The sequence below is a fragment of the Daucus carota genome, chromosome 2, assembly GCF_001625215.2.
Source record: "Daucus carota subsp. sativus chromosome 2, DH1 v3.0, whole genome shotgun sequence".
Classification (NCBI taxonomy): domain Eukaryota; kingdom Viridiplantae; phylum Streptophyta; class Magnoliopsida; order Apiales; family Apiaceae; genus Daucus; species Daucus carota.
The window spans coordinates 20,529,828-20,549,948 of NC_030382.2; the positions used below are offsets into that span (position 1 = coordinate 20,529,828).

Here is a 20,121-nt window from a genome sequence, read left to right on the forward strand (position 1 = left end):
TATACAATTATTAAGTAAGAGATACACCAAAGGTGATATATCTAGCTACTAAAACGAAGAACAACTAACACGCATATTTACCAAGCATGAGGACCATATATATTATATGTGTTCATGTGGTACATTTAAAATTGTAAAGAGTATATACGTATACCTGTATAACAAGGAGCAGCACAGTGAGATGGAACCCATGAGAGGAGAAGAGATCTGGAGGGGCCTCGGTGAAGAGATCTGGAGAAGGATTTTAGATGGAACCCATAAGATGATGAGAAGGGATGTGGAGAGGCGGGCTGCTACTTAGATTAGGGTTTTCCTGTCCTAGGTAATTATAAGTACCTCCCAAGGTGGGCTGGGCCTAGTCATAAAAAAGTTTGTAGTTAGTTATATTATTTTATAATAAAAACACGAATTATGTCCAATTAGATTAATTAAGTGTGAGTTGGGCTCCTTAGAGTACTTATTCTTTGGAGTACTTGGAGACCCCTTCTACAACCATTAGATTTAAAATAAAATGCACGGCAGAGATGGGTGACAGCTGGATTATTTATTTAAAATAAAAACCAACGTATTGATCTGTTAAAAAACATACGATACCGTATGTGAGAGAATGTCCCGCACTAATAGGGGGTGAACTGCAGTTACCTCTATCTTGTTCCCCTAAGATCGCTCCTCTAAATCAAAACCGACGATTTTCAGAAGATAACCATTGACGACAACCGCGATTCTAGTCGACAGAGGACTCTTCTTGATAAGCATCTACACCTCGAAGATAGTTGAAAACCCTACCAATGAGTTCAGGTCAGTGACAAGCATCCTGAGTTGGGGAACAAGTAAATTTGCTTTTTTTTTCAATTACATTGCTATTATTGTGCTCTGTCGATGCTAAAATTGTAATGCATGCCAGTTTATGTTGAGAAATCGTTGTTTAATTGAGTTACTGAAATACATGGTTGTTCAAGTATAAAGCTTCATTGTCTTGTGTTTGTGGGTAATGCATAATCAGTCTAATGCAGAAGACATTTCTCCGTAATAGTAGAATTGGAGTGTGTTTTTTGTGTAAGTAGGCCATTATCCTTTCCATACGCAGGAAATGTCAATTTTAGGGGACTGAGGAATTGGGGGACAAAGTAATGGGGTTGGGTATTTGATTTTCTGGTGTTCCTGTGAGGCATTAGACTAATTTAGTACTATGTATTAAGGGACAACAATGGATAAGCCCGGGTTGAGTTACATCAACAGTTTTTGATTTTACCCCCCTCAATTTCGGTGTTTACTTTTGTTCTTATGATTATTTTGTGTGCGTATGATGTAATTTTAGTGTTGTAGTATCAAACAGCATTGTGTTTGTGTTAGTAAAATTTGTGGATTGTGTTGTGCCCGTGTTGGTTTTTTGGATTGTGTGGTTATGTTGATTGCAATTTGGGGGACAAACATAAGGTTCATAATTAGTTTAATTATTTGCGCCCTCTCTGTTTTGTGAATTTAGGCGCTGTGCCTTTGTGAATTGCTCCTGTATGGAATGTTCTCTGCTTTTCCATGTTTGATAAAGGGTTTTTTATATTATTTGATATGTGAGGGAAACGATGGAACATGAGAGGAAATAATGCATTACTTTATGTGTTGTTTGGCACTTGGTTGTAGAAATCTATTTGTGCCCAGATTGGGTATTGGTGAAGTGTGATGTGCTTTTTAATCTAAAGTGTACTGTGTCCTTTGTTGCTATCTAATTGTGCAGAGCGAAGAAGGAGTGCTAGACTCATTGAGAGTCCTTGGGTGTACAACTGGCCCAAGAGACCACCGGTTTATATTGCTGTAGACGACGATAGCACAGGACCAGCACATAAACGGCGAAACTTTGAGAACAAAACCGGAGAAGAACAAGGGAAAAAAATGCATTCTGGAGCAGTGGTAACTGGGGTTAATGGAAGGTTAAAGCGTGCAAGTGTAGAAACCAAGGCAGACCGGGGCATTGGGGGAGTGAGCCTTGCAACAGAACTAACTGATGATGATGATGACTTTCAAACGCCAGCCGAGCATTTTGATAAGGTGAAGAGTATCAGAATGCAGAATAAATCCAAGAACAATGAAGGGGATAAGATCAGTAAAAAAAGGAACAGAGCAACCGAGGTAATATAAGTATTGGATCATGATTTCTAGTTTTGTTGTAATAAAGCATTTGATCTATTTCTCATATAGTATCATGATGAATTTGTTGTTGCTAATAAAAACCTGTAAAAGTAGTTGTTAAACGCAGACTATGAAAGTAGAGATAAACAGGAACTTGTACTTAGTTTGTGATGAATATCCATCAATGTACTTTAACTATATTAAATTTGTTTCTCTCAGGTGACAATAATTTCTGCGGTTGATACAGTTGCTGAGGGAAGCCGGAGAAGATGTGTGGACAAGGGCATAGGTCAAAAAGGGAAACATGTTGCCATTGTGGACGGTCGGAAGATTGTAACTTCTAAATATCCCTACAAAGCTAGGGATGATGGGGATCAGGCTCCACCTATTATAAATGACAAACCCAAAAAGGTTCGAGCATATGAAGGATACCTTGAGAAATAAATTCCGCCTTCTATTATCAAGGACATCATTAAGAACTTGACTGTTGAACAAGCTAACTGGGTAAGGAGTACTGGATTCGGTGAACTATTGAGTTTCGATATGTCATGCCATGCACATAAGCTAGGATATAATTTAGTGCAAGCATTTGATGTTGAGAGATGTGCGTTGGTGATGAAATGTGGCACCATAGAAATAAATGATAGGCTTGTTCACAGGGTGATCGGACTACCAAGGGGGCAAATTTTGTTGACAGAATCTGATAGTGAATCTGATGTCGATGTTTGGGGTGGCCAGTTTGGAAAGAAGGCGGGCTGTAAAATTCCTCCGCGTACGGTTAGAGACAGATTAAGTGAAAGTAGGAACGCTGATAGGATTTCAAGCTGAATTTCTTAGTCATGGTGTATAATTTTTTTATCGAGGGGCATCAGAACCGCTACGTGAATAGGGATGTGCTGAGATTGGGGCTAAATTTGGATGCTTGTGGACAATACAATTGGTGTCGTCTACTTATTGATAAGTTGCAAAGTTCATGTACTTACTGGAAAGCTGACATAAAGCGGATATTTACCGGATCTTTACCATTCCGTACAGTAAGTCACATATTTGTATTCACTGCAATTAGTGATACAAAACTTACTTGTCCCACAGGCCAGAAAACTGTTTTACTTTAATAGACCTGCGTTACATGTGCTTGTTTTTCTGTTGTATAGTACCTTTATCTCAGCAAGGTGCGCAACATTAAGTATGTCTACGTTCCTCCGGCGTTCCCTTCCTACAGAGGTTGGTCAGATACGTTGATAAACGAGCGACAGAAAATAGAAATAATGGAAGGTAGTTTCGGAGAGGGCGAAATAGTCCCTCTATCTGGTGAGATCGAGGTAAACTCTCCCAATATGCTAATGACTTTAAATTAAAAATAAACTGGCCTCCGGTGTTGACTGATAGCATGGTTGATTCACTTTCAGGAAGTTGCAGTTCCCGAGTCTCCTGTGCAAAACTTTGGAGATAGAGAAATGATTCATGACGATGAGGTCATTCAAGATACGGAAGACTCGGAGCCGAATAGTGAGCATGAAAGCACCGATGCCTCTGTAATGGTAAACTTGGAGACTATAAGGAGTAATTAGAATTATATGAGTAAGTTAGGTTTATTTAATTGTTGGTAACGTATGTTGAACTGCAGGATGCGATTAAAGAAGTAAATGATATACATACGGGAGGAAATACCATGAATGACCTGACTAAGAACAGTGAAAGTCAATCTTTGAAAACAGGACTAACTGGAAGTGTGAGTACTGTTCTTCTTAATACTATTATTATTCTCTCTCGACTAGAATAATTTAAGGCATTTTCATCCAGGCTGGGAATGGAGATGGGAGCATTCCTGTGGTACCTCAAGTGTCCACCTTAGGGACAAAGGAGGTACGTCTTATTCTATTATTTTGCACCCTAAGATTGATGTGCTGCTTCATCAGGGACATTGCAGTAATTTTGTTACTGTTTTAAGTATTATCGAATTGTGCATATCTTGTACCATTTTTCATATATATATTATTGAATTTATTTGCTTCATAATATTTATCAATTGTGCATATCTTGTACCGTATACAACTGTCTTCATATTTATGTTTGCTTGTAATTGGTAACGATGAATAATGGCGGTTACTTGACATTATGTAGACCGAGACAGTACACTACTAGAGTTTTTTTCTCTGGTCTGACATCAAAGAAAAAACCCATCAAATCTCCTATTTAACTGTACAATACTAGACTGATGGACATAAAAAATAATATAACATTAAACAATCTGTCAAAAGAATTGAAATGCTTCAAAATATAAAAATATGTTGTTCAGTTGGACGGCACTATAAACAATTAGATATTGGCTCAATGTAGGTTGTGGTACCGGGTAAGATAGATGATGTAACTGGTGCAACAAAAACTATCAACACGCCTAATATTGGTGTGAAGAACAGCAGTGTAAGATTCCAAGCATATAATATTTTCCAAGTCTTGCGTAGAACACGACATGGTACGACAAACCTCTTTCATATATTTTTTTTAATCCCTTAACGATTATGAAAATGTACAAAAGGGTAACGTGCTGAAAATTGTTAAAATCCTCCAGCAGGCTACCTTTAACAGAATGGTGATTGTGGTGCGAAATTTCATTGTCCCCCAGGGGACAGGAAACATAACACAAAATCCCTTGTTGCTCGACAATGTAAGAAACTGCACTTAACCATGGTTTTAATTGTACTACGATATATACGTGATCCTAGTTGTTGAGCCTTTATTTTCAGGAGACTGTGATACGTGGTGACTCGGGGCAGCGTGATAACATGGGAGAAAAAATTTCGCCTGGTGTTAGGGGGGGGGGATCATGCAAACCCCCTTTAGTGACACGTTGAGAGCATCAGTAAAATTCTACTTAAAATCATCTACTTGAATTCTGAAATTTAAAATCAACCAATAACATTTGGTTATTTCTAAAAATCAAATCTTATTTTTTTGGGTTTATATTTGTATTCGTAGGTAGCAAGGATTGAGGAAACTTCTTTGCAAGGAACCCAAGGGACAATTGAAGATGCTATTGACCAGCACTTTGAAGATGTAAGTTAGAACTGATTTCTATTTTTACAATATAATGTTCACAAAACTTGAACGGTAAGAAGAAATTTATTGTTTCCTTAAACAGAAATGCATGGGGGAGTTCCGCAAGAATTTTCATGATATGAAGAGTGCATACGAAAGATGTATAGATAACTTTGAGGTGCTATTAGCCTTGTACCCGAATAATGCAGAGCTTAGTAAACTACGGGATGAAAACCGCAAATTTTTCCAACTATTCGAGGAAACAAGTCCACTGTCAAAGATGATGATGGGAGGGAAAAGGAAGGAGAGGGACAATGCAGTGGAGAAACAGGTAGACGATGGCAGCTTCGCTCCAAGCTTCTCATTGGGCCTCTCACAGATCACACCAAAGAAACTGGGTGACATTATGGATGGATTTCATAATGAAAAAAATAAGGCAGCGGAAAACCAGTTGTTGCAGAGGCCACATAGAGGCATTAGAGTTTCAGAAATGTGCAGGTCGCCATATGTGAGTCGAGTCCTTGACATTTTAGGACACAAGGTAACAAATGAAGAGAGAATTGTCTGGGAGTGGTTGTTTGAGAATAGACTGAACAGAAGGTAATAGACAACATACAGATGACCCCTTGAAAAAATTCATTAGGCGTTACGGTTTTTCATTGGTTTGTAATCCTGAAAATTTTGTGATGTGTGCAGGGAGTATTTGTTTGAATTCCAAAACATAAAGTGCACAAAGGCTAATTTCCAATCTTTGCAGCCAAATTGCTTGGTAGACAGAGCGGTCATAGATGCGTGGACTTATATATTGAATGTCAATGAGGCTTTAAGGTCTAAGACCTCACCGTTTAGGCTTTTCCTAACAGCCAAAACAGCTGTGAGTAATTAGTAGTCAATAAGCCTATATTTGATTCTGTTGTTAGTCTATTGTTGATTTCTAACTTTCAAAATTATCTGGCCAATATGGGCCAATGAATTTGAAGAAGGAATCGTCTGAGCGGCTCTGGAAAATGACTCGTAATGCCATGTTCAAGGAGAATATGGATGTAGGGATGAAGACAATGTTTCATCTGCATAACCGCGTATATGCTGTGAAGGACTTTGACATGGTAAGCCTATACGTAGCGCACTGTGAACAATACAAATGCCTTAATGTTTACCATTGCTTTTGCAGTTCATCTTTCCAATCCATGACTCTTCACATCAATATATAATTTCAAACAACATGAAGAAGCCGATGTGGGATATAATAGACAACCGAGTGCCAATTGCAGGCTTCAATGGCTTTAAACGAATGTATGGCGACCTGCCTTATCGTCTGGTAAGTATAGTTAATGTACTAGCTTATCTTTATTCCTACTATTTATAATTGGTCTCTTAAGACTTATTATGTAAACAATTTGATGAAAAGTGATGAATAAAACTCATTTGTTTAAATGAGTTACAACATTGATGAATGCGACTTAACTGACAATGGAAGATGCACTCAGTATAAGTTAATACAGACAATTAATCTGTAAGTAGAAGTGTACATTATATGGTAATTGAAAATTAGGAGATAACACTGTTCTTGTCAGTTTAAATACTCTAAGGAGCCTATTTTGTCCATCTGAAGTCTCCAAACTTTTTCTCTAATTTGTTAATTTTATATTCCAATAGCATGAATGCTTCTGCGAGTGGATTTCCATGTACAAGCTACCTAAGGAGAGTGAAATTGTGAAGCTAAGCCCGAGAGTGGTGAGGATGGGTTGGCAAACAAAAGAAAACTCTGTAGATCGCAGTATATTTGTCATGCGAGTTATGGAGACGTATATGGGGACTCTGCTCGGATGGACCACCGGCCTAAGGACAGAGAACGTATGTCTTGTTTGTTGCTGGGGTAGTTTAATCTAGTTTATTCTGAACTAGTCTGCTTGTCGTCTAATGACGTTGCTTAAAAATGTGCAGGACAATCAGAAGAGCTTGCTGAACAAGTTGCGCGTGGTGTACGGACATAAAATCCTAACCTGGGAGCACAACAGTAAAAGGGAATATGTGATGGGAGGGGCGACATACTTGAACAAGGGAAAGAAAATTGCAGAATAGTTTTTTTTTTTTGGTATTTTCTTTATTGTTGAGAGAGGGATATTGTTTAAGGTTGACTTCATTTGATCTCTGTGAACTTTAAAGCAAAACGCTTTGTGGCAAAATACTTTAGTCTTGCTAAGCTCTGCCATTTCAAATTATGTTGTCGTTTGCTATGTTTAATAAAAGCTCTACGCGTTATTGCAGTAGTATTCTATGGCTGAAATGTGGTATTTGTACATTAAAGTTTGTATTTATTTCTTTTAAGCTTTCTTGAGAATCTGGCCAGTAGGAATTACATATCTTGGTTGATTGCTTTTGAGACAACATGTTTTCTATATAACCATAACATGGTGGATAAAACATAAGCTTGTCTGCTATCTGTGTAAGAAGAAAGGAACAGTTTTTGTGGCATTACAAGATTACAAAACTAAGAAACAAATGGACGGATCGAGTAATTTTTTGGTGAACACAGACATGAAGTAGATGAACAACTAAACATTAACACCAAGTGACTGCACACCAAGTTGTCAAGTGAACCCAATTTATGTGGAAAACAAAACCGAATCATAAGGAGCAAGGCAATACCAAATTTTCTCCAACCAGAGTAAGGAAGATTATTCTAATTACATAAAGTACCAGATTATTTTGTACAATAGTTTTAAATAAATAATGCCTTATGATTTTTATTTGCTTTGTTAATGATATAGTAGTAATGAGTCTACTAAAGGCACACTTCAAACTTTCACCATTTACACGTGTAGGAGGAGTTACTGCTATCAAATCAACGTTGTCTAACCTGCAGTGTACAAAATAAAAATTCATAAGGACGCAATCTACATTGTAGGGAGAATGTTTAAAATTCAGCAGCAACGAGGAAACGAACACTACAATGAGTTATAAATTTACCTGTAGAATGGAACTAGACTTCATTTGTCTTGCTTGGTTCAGGACATGTTCATGCATTGTGGCGTACAAGTTTACCACAGTTGCTGCATTTTCTTTTTTTCCGATCTTGCTGTGAGATCTCTCTACTGCTCTTGATTCTACTTCCGCACCCCTTGTTCCGACTTATGTCAGGATTCTGAATCATTACCCTGTCGCTTTCGGCAGGGGTGATGAACCTATCAGCTCTGTGAGCCAGACCATAGTCTGTCTGTGCCCTTGTTGTTTCTAAAAAGGAGGTGTTTATCTGTTTCAGATTGGATAGAATTATGTCCATCTTCTCTTCATCGTCCCCGGATATGTTCATTAGGTTCTTAAATTCAAACCACGCACGGGTTCGCTTAAGCTTACTCCTTTCTTTACTGCTACATTCTGCATCAACATGAGTTGAACCAAGGAACGAATGTTCTTGTAGGGCATTTTTTTTCCACCTGGCCTTAAGAAATTGCCGTGGTATAGTCTTTACACTACACTGATGCAAGGCAGCAAATGAATGACGACATAATAGCCTCGCCTGAAGTAAAACTTGCAGCTACAAGTAACATGATTATCACTATGTCTCAAGGAAACCTGTGATATTAACAACAAATAAAAAAAGTGGACGTCTGAAAGTAAGTCATAAAACCGTAATAGACAACTGGGCAACAGCTATTGCAACGGACAAACAAATAAACTTAGATGGACACAACCACATTTTCTAATTTTTAAAAAGAGGTGCTTATATAAAAACCTCAGTTCTAATGCAGCTTATTATTTCTTAAATTTAATTTTATACAATATCTGGGAAGTTTTCAGATTGAGAGAGAGAAATGTGTACCTCAAACACTTGATCATTAAGAAGGACATCTTTAAATTTAAAATGAGAGCAGTCATCATCCCTGAACATCGACTCGACAATTGTGTGGTAGCAGCCAGACTTTATCTCTTCTCGGACCAAATAAAAAAGCTCCATAGTATAAAGATTTGCTGCATCTGATTCAATGGCCAGTGAAATGTCTGTTAAAGGAATTTTTTGAGATTTCTTTTCGTCATCTGCATTCCTCATACGTTGTCTGTCCATAGCACTCTCAAAGCTAGACCAAAACTCTACTAATGTGTCTCCGCTGTCATGATAATGCTGGAAGAAAAAATTAGAGCTTTCAGATCTTGAAGTAGTTTTCAATAAACCAGCCATTTCAATGTCTGAGAAATAAGCTGGAATCCATTGATCTCGAATTCCAAACATTTCAGACAACCATTGGTTTGATTCCAGGTTAAACTCAGCAATAACGGCCTCCCAGCGTTCCTCGAACTGAACAGGCGTGAGATGATCAGAGTAAACCGCCTCCTTTAATTTGCTAACAAATTTTTTATTTGATGCTATCTTAGGACCAATCTAAAACATAAATAAGTATGTTTCAGTGTCCTAGTATATATCAAAAATTTGGAAATCCAAAAATGATAGACTTATGCCATTTAAAAACATAACCTTTGCCGGGAGCTTCGTCATTATGTGCCACATACATAGTCGGTGTGTTGAAGAACTCCACCATTTCGAAATTGCTTTCTTGATGGCTTTGCACTGGTCCGTAATTACAGTTGTGGGAGCACGACCCATGGCTTTCTTGAACGACCTCAACAGCCATTTGAAGTTTTTATAATTTTCCTTGGCTAATAAACCAGCAGCAAAGGTCACATTCTTCCAATGATTGTCCACACCGGTGAACGGTACAAAAACCATATGATACCTGTCATATTAGAGAACAACATGATAGGTAAAAGGTTAATTGGATACTACAAAAATGATAACAAAAAAACTTATTTTACTTACTAGCTAGGTGTGGGAACTTGTTTCTGTTTTTTCATAATTTACTATATCAAGTCCTGGTCTAGTTAAGCTACAGATATCTCAAAATTTGCTTATAGGGGAAAGGTAAATAATTAATTCAGGAGGACTAGATTTACAATCATCATCATTGAAACATGTCCAATATATAACAAAACATAAAAAAAAAGTGTTGCATGATGAGCAACATAGAGAAGACTGCAAACATGTAAAAATTATGGACATTAAGGTATGCAATTCAATGCGCAACCACATATAAATTTGAAGTTAATATATTTAAGTAATTCAAGGAAATGTAAAAAAAGATAATAGACAGAGGATGCTTGCAGAGTATAGGGAACTAATGATATGAAACACATGTCTAGTAGAATGAGCATATATGTTTTTGACAATGGTGACATTTGAAAGTAACAAGGAGAGGTCGAGCAGTTTTCTAACAGAACAATAGCAGAGCTATGACCTAACTTTCTTGGTATATAACTTGACATAATTTTTTGTAACAAATTATGAGGAAATTAAGAGGGTACCTAATGACAGGAACAAGACGTGTACCTGTTAGTTCGGAAGGTGGGATCAAAAGAAATTATGTCTCCGTATACATCATAATTTGCACGACCAATTGCATCTGTCCAGAAAAGCCCTGACAAACGACCTTTATTGTCAAGTCTATAATCATAATAAAAAGCATCGTCAGGTGAGGCCATCCTTGTTTTGAATTTGGACAACAGCTGGTCAGTGTCATGGTCTCCAATACGGACTTTAACATCCCGAGAGAAGTTTTTAAAATCAGCGATTGTGGCACCAACGTCTTCATAAGAACCTGTCATTTCCTTCACTAGACTATGTGCACGTGTTGGTCCTATATTAGCTCTACCACAGTCGACTATAAAATCCTGATAAGCAACCGAAACATTACGATTACAACGTAAGAACATCTTACTACGTCCAGTTGCAAGCGGGTGATTGTGCTCCTCTTCAAAACCCATAATCACAAACCCTCTGACAGCAGCTTGTTTAAGAGTTATCCGAGCCCTACAATTGCATCTTTGTGATGATGTCCTCCTACTCGGACCCTCTATATAATTACCTGAACGGTCCCTCAGCTTATTTGCATACGGGTCGCCACCACGGCTGCACAGCATGTATTTAGCTAAAATATTCCCCAAACGATCAGTTTTCTTGGTAAACTTACGCACATCAAAACCACATTGTCGGCCATATTCCTTGTAGTACAAATATGCATCTTCTAATGTCGGAAAATGCATATTAAGCTGAGGCTTATACTTATCATCACATTTAGGCGTCCATGTTTTTGTTCTGTTAGGAGACAAAACCAATGTAGCCTCAGAGCTATTATCAGCGAGAGGGACCTGGTCATTTTGCTCAGAATCTGACGAGTCCGAGTCACTAGATGGATTTTCATCTGGAGCACTAGATGAATCTTCGGATTCAGAGCTTTCAATGTGTGGAATAACATTATTGTCACCTACGAAAATAACACATATCAAATGCCGGGTGACGGGTGCAATGCACAAAAAAAAAAAAGGATGGCAACAATCTGCGTAGGATTATGTCACCAACAACCATATATATAAATGATTTCAAAACATTATATAAGAAAACACAAAAAATTATTGAACTAAAGAACAATGGAATGAGAATATAACATCAGAAGAATGAACAAGAAATCACGGATTTGTGTCCTAATTTCAGTATTCAGTCAGGAAAATCATGCAGTGAAAATGCTCCTCAAACATCTTCTTATACCTGGGATGATGAAAACTTAAAATAAACTGCTAATTACATCTTAACAGTAATCAATTCTTAATCGAAACCAAACCAACGAAATAGGATCATCACAATAATATTCCGAAAACATACATTTAGTACTAAAACAACGGAACAGCTAGCCGGCGCATTCACATACATAAAAAAACAGAAGATTATAACTATACCTGATTGCTTGTCTCCTCGAACCATTTGAAGATGAAGCACAATATAAAAAATAGGATTGAAAATTTTTAGTGAACACTCTACCACTGGACAGCAGAACAACGATCTGGGCAAGAGGGGAATGAAGTGGTGATGTAGTTTTTACGGGGGAGATTTTCAAGGGAGACAAGGCCATCCGAAAATGGCGCCCCTCCAGTAACGGGCGGCAGTTATGAGGGATATACATAATCTAAAATCAACATACGGCTGTTGTACGTATACAGTCTATTAAACATGTATTTAAAAATTTTAAAAAACCAAATTATGATAAGCGTTGGATTAACAAGAGATTAACGGTCAGGATGGAGTACTCCAGTACTCCAACAATTTACAGTACTCCACTGAACCTAAACCAATTAAGTGTCAATGCAAACTATTGGCAAATTTTTTGCTTTATAAACCATCTATTTTATATAAGTGTCAAACTATCCAAACACTCATAAATTAATTTTGATTAATAGAAAATAAACTATATGTTTATTATTAATAATTTTTAAAAAAAAATTAAAATAACCTTATAGGTTAAAGTTCGTAGTGGTTAGTAATAATATGTTACTATTTTTGAAGATACAAATAAATTATATTGTAGAAATTTTATCATTTAAATTTTAATATATTCGATTTATGGAAAATTTAATTCGAAAATTAAGTTCTTATAAAATATGATAACAAGTTAATCAATAATTAATAATACATAATGTTCATTACATAAAAAAAGTCTATTGCTAATTAAATTCAACTATAACTTATATTAGAATTATTCTCTCTCTATCTCTCTCACACACACACACACACATATATATATATATATATATATATATATATATATATATATATATATATATATATATATATATATAAATATCATCAAGTTATATAAAGTTATATATAATTAGGCTCATGATCAAATAGAAACCACTCTTAAAATAAAAACTAGAAACCAGTTTCCCTACCACTATTTATAACTACGAGTATCACTAATTTATACCGCACTAATCACTGTTTTTATACAGTATGTAAACAGTGATTTTTATTATCAAAATTGAGAAATTCTACTTATCTAAACTATTGATAATCGATTATAGATGATCAATTTCCACCGTAGTAAGGTTCTTGGTGGTAAGAAGCCGCAAGAGAAGTTGTATGATGATGGTAAGTAGTCATTAGTTTTGTAAGTTATGATAGAAAGTGTAGTGATGATAGACAATGGTGGCAAGTCATAGAAACCTCTTGTAATGGTGGTAAGAGGTCCATTACTACGATTTGGGTGAAGATGATGGTCATATACGTTGCATATATGTGTATATATATATTTATATTCGTGAGATTTGCTATATATAAGTTAGTGATATGTTATGTACAAATTAGTGATTTCTGTAGTTAAAAATAGTGATAAAAAACTGTCCAGAAACTGGTTTTTAGTTTTTAGGCTAATTTGGTATCTATTAGAGTAGGACTCTTATTATATAATCATAATTTTTTTAAAATAACAAAGAGAAAATGAAATATTTTAAAGTAATAAATAATGTAACTACAACATATTTACAATGGTCAGAAATACCTTACAAAATGGTTATAATACCATCTATAATAGAATTTTAGATTAATAAATTATATTGTTTTTGAGTTTTGAATTTAATTTTAATATTCCGAAAAGTGGGGATGTTAGTTTCACAAGCTAAGCACTTGGCTTCATCTCTACTTAATAAAATGCCTACGTTTGAATTCATATCCCAAGTTTGGAAAACCCCCCTAGACAAAAAGAGTTGGACTTCTGAATTTCTACTTTTTGGTGCAAAACATAAAGATTTATTTTAAAAGATTTATATTTGTGGTATAGAGATATAGAATGGTATAAAGGATTATGATTAATTTAGAAGTAAGATTTAAAAAGGTAATCATAGATTTATGAAAATTCTTTCAAATAAATTTATGATAATATTTAGAAAAAGGAAAGGATTAAGATTATTTAACTCGGATTTTAATGGATTGGTAATAATCCATAGATTTTAATGGATTATATCTGATTTTGATTTTATGCGGATTTTTGAATACTCAATATATCAAAAATTATGATGGAATTTCAAGCACTATAAAATAGCCCGAACAATCTCATAAAATTCATGTTTTCTATGTATAATTAAAATTATAATAGAATATAACTAGATTTTATTGGATATAATAAGATCCCAATTGACTACCCCCAAGATTTAGATGCAATTTTAAAAATTCGAGTTAAATATACCAAGATTATGAATGATTTTTTCTTAATCTCAATTGAATAACCCTATTTAATTCTAAAAGTAAGATTTATAGAAGGAAATTAAAGATTTTGGAAGCATTTTTTAAATAATTTTAAAGATAATGGTTAGGAAAAAGAATAAAAGATTAAGGGGGTGTATTAAGATGAAAGAAAGTTGTTTTTTCTATTGAGACATTTTTTTCACAAGTTTTCAATTTTAGATTAAGTGATTTGTTATTTTTTGCTTAATATATATTCAGTTTATTTCATTTGAGTCGGATCATAAATTTTGATGAGGTCCTATTATGGACCACTTTATATATTGACAACTTTTCTCCAAAATAGAAATTTTTTTAATTAATTTTAGACCGCATATTCAATTAAGATTTTAAATGTACGAGAGTAATTTATTTTTTTTACCACTAAATGTAAAAGAATATTGGACGTATTTAATTGGGATTCTATATTATGCAACAAAACCTACCGGTATTCATTAAGGATTTCAAATTTTCCTTAAAAATTTATGATATTTAGTTGAGATTGTTTTAAATCCATCAAAATCTGTTGGTGAAATTATACAATATATTTTAAGATTTGTAAATGTTGTACCATATTTTATCAAAAAAACATACAAACTCAAATCAGATACAATTTCTTAAAATTCATAGATTAAAAATAATCTATGAAATCCTACTTGAATACACCCTCTTAATACTGCACCCTTAAGATGTTAGTGTGCCAACTGCACCCAATGCCAACTTTATTTTTTGGCATTTGTCTTTATTAAGTATGCCAAGAGTTTCACCGGAGCCGGATACACGTCCAACGGAAATACTGTGAAACCTTATAACCTAGGTCTCCCCTCGTTATTATCCAATTCATTGCCTCATTTTCGACAAGGCCAAACACCATATGTGATGCTAGTGGATCACTCCAACTTTCGTGCACTAGTAGCTTTTGCCGATTGTGCAATTTTTCAAAATTTAGTCATAGTTTGATAATAACAAATAACAAAGATTATTCTATACTTGTACTTACCAAAATTTTAAATACCAAAATTTTAAATACGGTTACACCACTTCTAGGTTCTCGGTGAAGAGGAGTGTCGTGTATGGGATCACATGCATTCCCCTTTGCAAACAAGTCCCACTGTTGATCATCAAATATATGGATTCAGACTGAATGTCTTATAATTTTGTAAATAATCTTCGACATTGAGATTTGAGACTCGTGCACCACTAATGACAAACAAAAAACTCTGAAACAATCATAGTACAAATATACTTACCTCCGTTCGTGATCTGTTACTGCTGAAGAAATTAAACACCATTTTAGGTGGAATTGGTAGGAAAAAAGAGCTCGAACCACTTAGCAGGTTGCCATGTGGTAGGCCAGGATCATCGATGACTCTTTTGCTCATCAACTTCACGTTTTCACCAAAATTGCCCTGCAACTCACTCAATTTACCAGCCTTTGGACCGGTAATCCCAAAATTGCACTTTTATCAGAGATCTTGTTTGAATACTTTTACATAATTGAGGAATATATAATTTTTTTTTAAAAGAAGCCAATAACTAGAGAAAGTAGGAAGGAGAGAACCGTGCATTTTAAACTCTATCTACACCTAACAAGTGATGTAACTAGATGGAAGAACCCTGCATTTTAAACTGTATCTACACCTAACAAGTGATGTAACTAGATGGAAGTCATAAAGCCATTGTTGTTTTATGGGGTGATCTCCTCTATCTGCAAATGAAGAGGGTTTATAACCAACTACATAACTGATATTATCTTCTCAAGTCCAGCTTTTCATATTTACAATGATTGCCAATTAACAACCAAGTATAGAACTACAAAATCCATTACTGTATGGTTATGTCAAATTTTTAGGCAGTATCTCTCCAATAAGTGACTATACAGATATTGTAATTACAAATATAAATACAAATGATTAATTAATAATTTATTGGACACAGAGTGTAATTTTGCTCAGTGTAGTTTTACTAAACTAACTAGCATCAAATCCGTAATTACAAATATAAAGACAAATGATTAATTAATAATTTATTGGACACAGAGTGTAATGCAGACACTTCTGAGTCTAGTTTTACTAGTTTTGGATTTCAAGTTTTTAAATTATTTAAAAATATAATTATTTAATAAATTTTATATTTGAAAAGATTATTCAATTTTAGTATTATTATTTTGTTCAAAATTAGTTAGTTTCAAATTTACTACTTTCATAAGAATAAATTATTCTAAAAAGATGATATAAAAATTAATATTTTTCCCAAATTTAGTGTTTTCATGTTTAATAGATTAATTTTATAAATTAATAATTTAGAATTAATTATTATAATATTGTTTTCTTCTCAACCATGTCTAAATAATTGTTTGTTTCTTATGAGAATATGTCTTCCAAAGAGAGCACCATGTTAGTGTCTAATGAGACTACATCAAATCCCCATGGACCAGTTGATCCAACCATTAATTACTCAGATGCTAACAACTGCTATGTTTGCTTAGCCGCAGCAGTTTCAACACCAACATAACCAACAAAAGCAAGAAGGAGTAAAGCAACAACGACAGAAGACATATATACATATGGTAACTTTTAAGGCATTCCAAGCCGTGAGTCCTCCTGTTTAAGGGGTCACAGATCCGGTAGATCCCAAGATATGGCCAAATGAAATGGAGATGTCCTTTGCCCTACTGAAGGAGGGATAATCAAAAGACAGAATTTGCGAGTTATTTTCTAAAACATGAAGCATATAATTGGTGGGAGTCGGTGTATGCAATGGAAGGTACGACCGAAGTTTCATGAGATAGATATAAAGAATTGTTGTAGAAATATTTTCCTCATTATATTCAAGATCAAATGGGGATAAATATTTGGAGCTTAAGCAAGGTAACGGACTGTGGAAGAATACGAAGCTAAATTTACAGAACTTGTAAGGCTTGTGCTTGTGAGTAGTGGAAGACAAAAAGGCAAAGAGGTTTTAGCACCGGTTAAAGGCGCCATGAATTAACGGGTTAAACCTTGCATATATATACATATATATATATATATATATATATATATATATATATATAATCTTTCTTTTGCAATTATAATTGTTTTACTTTCATTTACTTGTCTTATTAGCATAACTGTTATATTATTCGCACCTATTTTACTATTTTACTCTTACATTCTACATGTTGTACTCAATTCATTTTGTCATATCTTGTACAGAAAAATTTGATCTGATGAGAAGTTTTCATTTGTTTTGTAAAACTAATATTTAACATTGACAAAGTTGTTTTCTTTTCAACCATGTCTAAATAATTGTTTGTTACTTATGAGAATATGTCTTCCAAAAAGACCACCATGTCTATGCTCAAACTTTAGAGTCTAATAAGACTCCATCTATTCCACCTGGACCAGTTGATCCAGCGATTACTCAGATGCTACAAATGTTAGTTCAACAAACTGCTATGTTAGCTTAGCAGCAGCAGTTTCAAGAGCAACAGAACCAGCAAGAGTAAGAACGAGGAAAGTAGCAACGACATAAGACATATATACATATGATAACTTTTAAGGCATTCCAAGCCGTGAATTCTCCTGATTTTAAGGGGTCAGCACATCCGGAAGATGACAAGATATTGCCAAAGCCAGAATTTGCCGGTTATTTTCTAAAACATGAAGCATATTATTGGTGGGATTCGGTGTACGCAATGGTAGGTACGACGGAAGTTTCATGGGATAGATATAAGGAATTGCTGGAGAAAAATTTTCCTCATTATATGCAAGATCAAATGGGGATAAATTTTTTGGAGCTCAAGCCAGGTAACGGGATTGTGGAAGAATACGAAGCTAAATTTATAGAAATAGCAAGGCTTGTGCCAGCGTATGTGAGTACTCAAAGACAAAAAGGCAAAGACGTTTTAACATGGTTTAAAGGCATGGATTAAGGGAAAGCGAGCTATTTTAGAGTTAGATAACCATGTTGCATTAGTTCAAAAAAGTGATGATCATAGAAGTGGAGAAAGAGAGAGATGGGAAAAAGAGAAAGTCACAGGCCGTTGAAGGCCAGGCTGCGTTAGGAAAGTACCAAGGGTCATTATCTATTAATATGATTTATCATATTATTATTGTGATATAAGGTTGGTGACGACCAAATCTTTGACCCGGATTTGGAGGGCGTCACATTTAACAAAGGTGACCCAAACAAAGTACGAGATTTTAACCACGTTACCATATCTAGACAAATGCCATACCATGTACCTATATATAATATCTTCATAAATCTACACAACAAAGTATGTATACTATTAAGGAATGAAAAAAATATATTTATGTTATAATGTTATAACTAAAAGTTTATGTTATAGTACCTGGAGAATAAATTTAGAGAAAATTGGAGCATTTTCTTAATTGTTTATCATCACCAATATGAGGATAGTTGCTGCAAACAAGCAATGAGCCACGTGTATATTAAAATGTTTAAGGTGTAATATTCAAATGTAATGGTGCAAAAATAAGTGAAAAACTAATAAATAACCTATATAACACATTCATAGACTCCTTATTTACTTAAGCTATCTATTTTGCTTGCATAGTGGACATAAAAATAAGAAGTTTATACCACTATTGCAGTTTTGGATATTGTATAACGATGCAAAGAAGCATTATTCATATTCTTTTAGCGATTTTTTTTCATATTAATAAGAATCAAACACATATTTATAATAAATTCATAAATTTATAAATATAATATATTAAAACTAAAATTCAGAAAAATCAAGTTCTTATATGAATATATCATGAGTAGATCTAGATCACAACAAAATCATCACATATGTATAGGGTAAATATACAATTATTAAGTAAGAGATACACCAAAGGTGATATATCTAGCTACTAAAATGAAGAACAACTAACAGGCATATTTACCAAGCATGAGGACCATATATATTATATGTGTTCATGCGGTACATTTAAAATTGTAAAGAGTATATACGTATACCTGTATAACAAGGAGCAGCACAGTGAGATGGAACCCATGAGAGGAGAAGAGATCTGGAGGGCCTCTGTGAAGAGATCTGGAGAAGGATTAGGATGATGGAACCCATAATATGATGAGAAGGGATGTGGAGAGACGGGCTGCTACTTAGATTAGGGTTAGGATCAGATGGAACCCATAAGATGATGAGAAGGGATGTGGAGAGACGGGCTGCTACTTAGATTAGGGTTTTCCTGTCCTAGGTAATTATAAGTACCTCCCAAGGTGGGCTGGGCCTAGTCACAAAAAAGTTTGTACTTAGTTATATTATTTTATAATAAAAACCCGAATAATGTCCAATTAGATTAATTAAGTGTCAATGCAAACTATTGGCAAATTTTTTGCTTTATAAACCATCTATTTTATATAAGTGTCAAACTATCCAAACACTCATAAATTAATTTTGATTAATAGAAAATAAACTATATGTTTATTATTAATAATTTTTAAAAAAAAAATTAAAATAACCTTATAGGTTAAAGTTCGTAGTGGTTAGTAATAATATGTTACTATTTTTGAAGATACAAATAAATTATATATTAGAAATTTTATCATTTAAATTTTAATATATTTGATTTATGGAAAATTTAATTTGAAAATTAAGTTCTTATAAAATATGATAAAAAGTTAATCAATAATTAATAATACATAATGTTCATTACATAAAAAAAAGTCTATTACTAATTAAATTCAACTAAAACTTATATAGAATTATTCTCTCTCTCTCTCTCACACACACACATATATATATCATTAAGTTATATATAATTATATAATGATAATTTTTTTTAAAATAACAAAGAGAAAATGAAATATTTCCAAATAATAAATAATGTAAGTACAAC

The 20,121-nt window shown here is 34.2% G+C and overlaps 3 protein-coding genes across 3 annotated transcripts in view; 2 read left to right on the plus strand and 1 right to left on the minus strand.

Annotated features, from left to right (window-relative positions):
• Positions 1-609: 609 nt before the first annotated feature.
• Positions 610-3,995, plus strand: LOC135150112 (uncharacterized). Its single transcript, XM_064086265.1, has 6 exons — positions 610-798; positions 1,736-2,127; positions 2,347-3,449; positions 3,537-3,668; positions 3,755-3,859; positions 3,931-3,995. The coding sequence occupies exons 1-3, from the start codon at positions 789-791 to the stop codon at positions 2,569-2,571; spliced, it is 627 nt and encodes a 208-aa protein (XP_063942335.1). The 5' UTR covers positions 610-788; the 3' UTR covers positions 2,572-3,449; positions 3,537-3,668; positions 3,755-3,859; positions 3,931-3,995.
• A 2,136-nt stretch (positions 3,996-6,131) lies between these two features.
• On the plus strand, positions 6,132-7,453 carry LOC135150165 (uncharacterized). Its single transcript, XM_064086305.1, has 4 exons — positions 6,132-6,272; positions 6,338-6,484; positions 6,823-7,020; positions 7,111-7,453. The coding sequence occupies exons 1-4, from the start codon at positions 6,135-6,137 to the stop codon at positions 7,246-7,248; spliced, it is 621 nt and encodes a 206-aa protein (XP_063942375.1). The 5' UTR covers positions 6,132-6,134; the 3' UTR covers positions 7,249-7,453.
• Positions 7,454-8,185: 732 nt separating this feature from the next.
• LOC108207181 (protein FAR1-RELATED SEQUENCE 5-like) overlaps positions 8,186-20,121 on the minus strand; it is a 33,646-nt gene continuing 21,710 nt past the window's right edge. Inside the window, exons 2-5 of the mRNA XM_064086733.1 lie at positions 10,550-11,483; positions 9,641-9,899; positions 8,990-9,547; positions 8,186-8,704 (exon numbers count right to left, since the gene is read on the minus strand). Coding sequence (XP_063942803.1) covers positions 8,186-8,704; positions 8,990-9,547; positions 9,641-9,899; positions 10,550-11,483 — 2,270 coding nt within the window. The remainder of the gene's footprint in view (positions 8,705-8,989; positions 9,548-9,640; positions 9,900-10,549; positions 11,484-20,121) is intronic.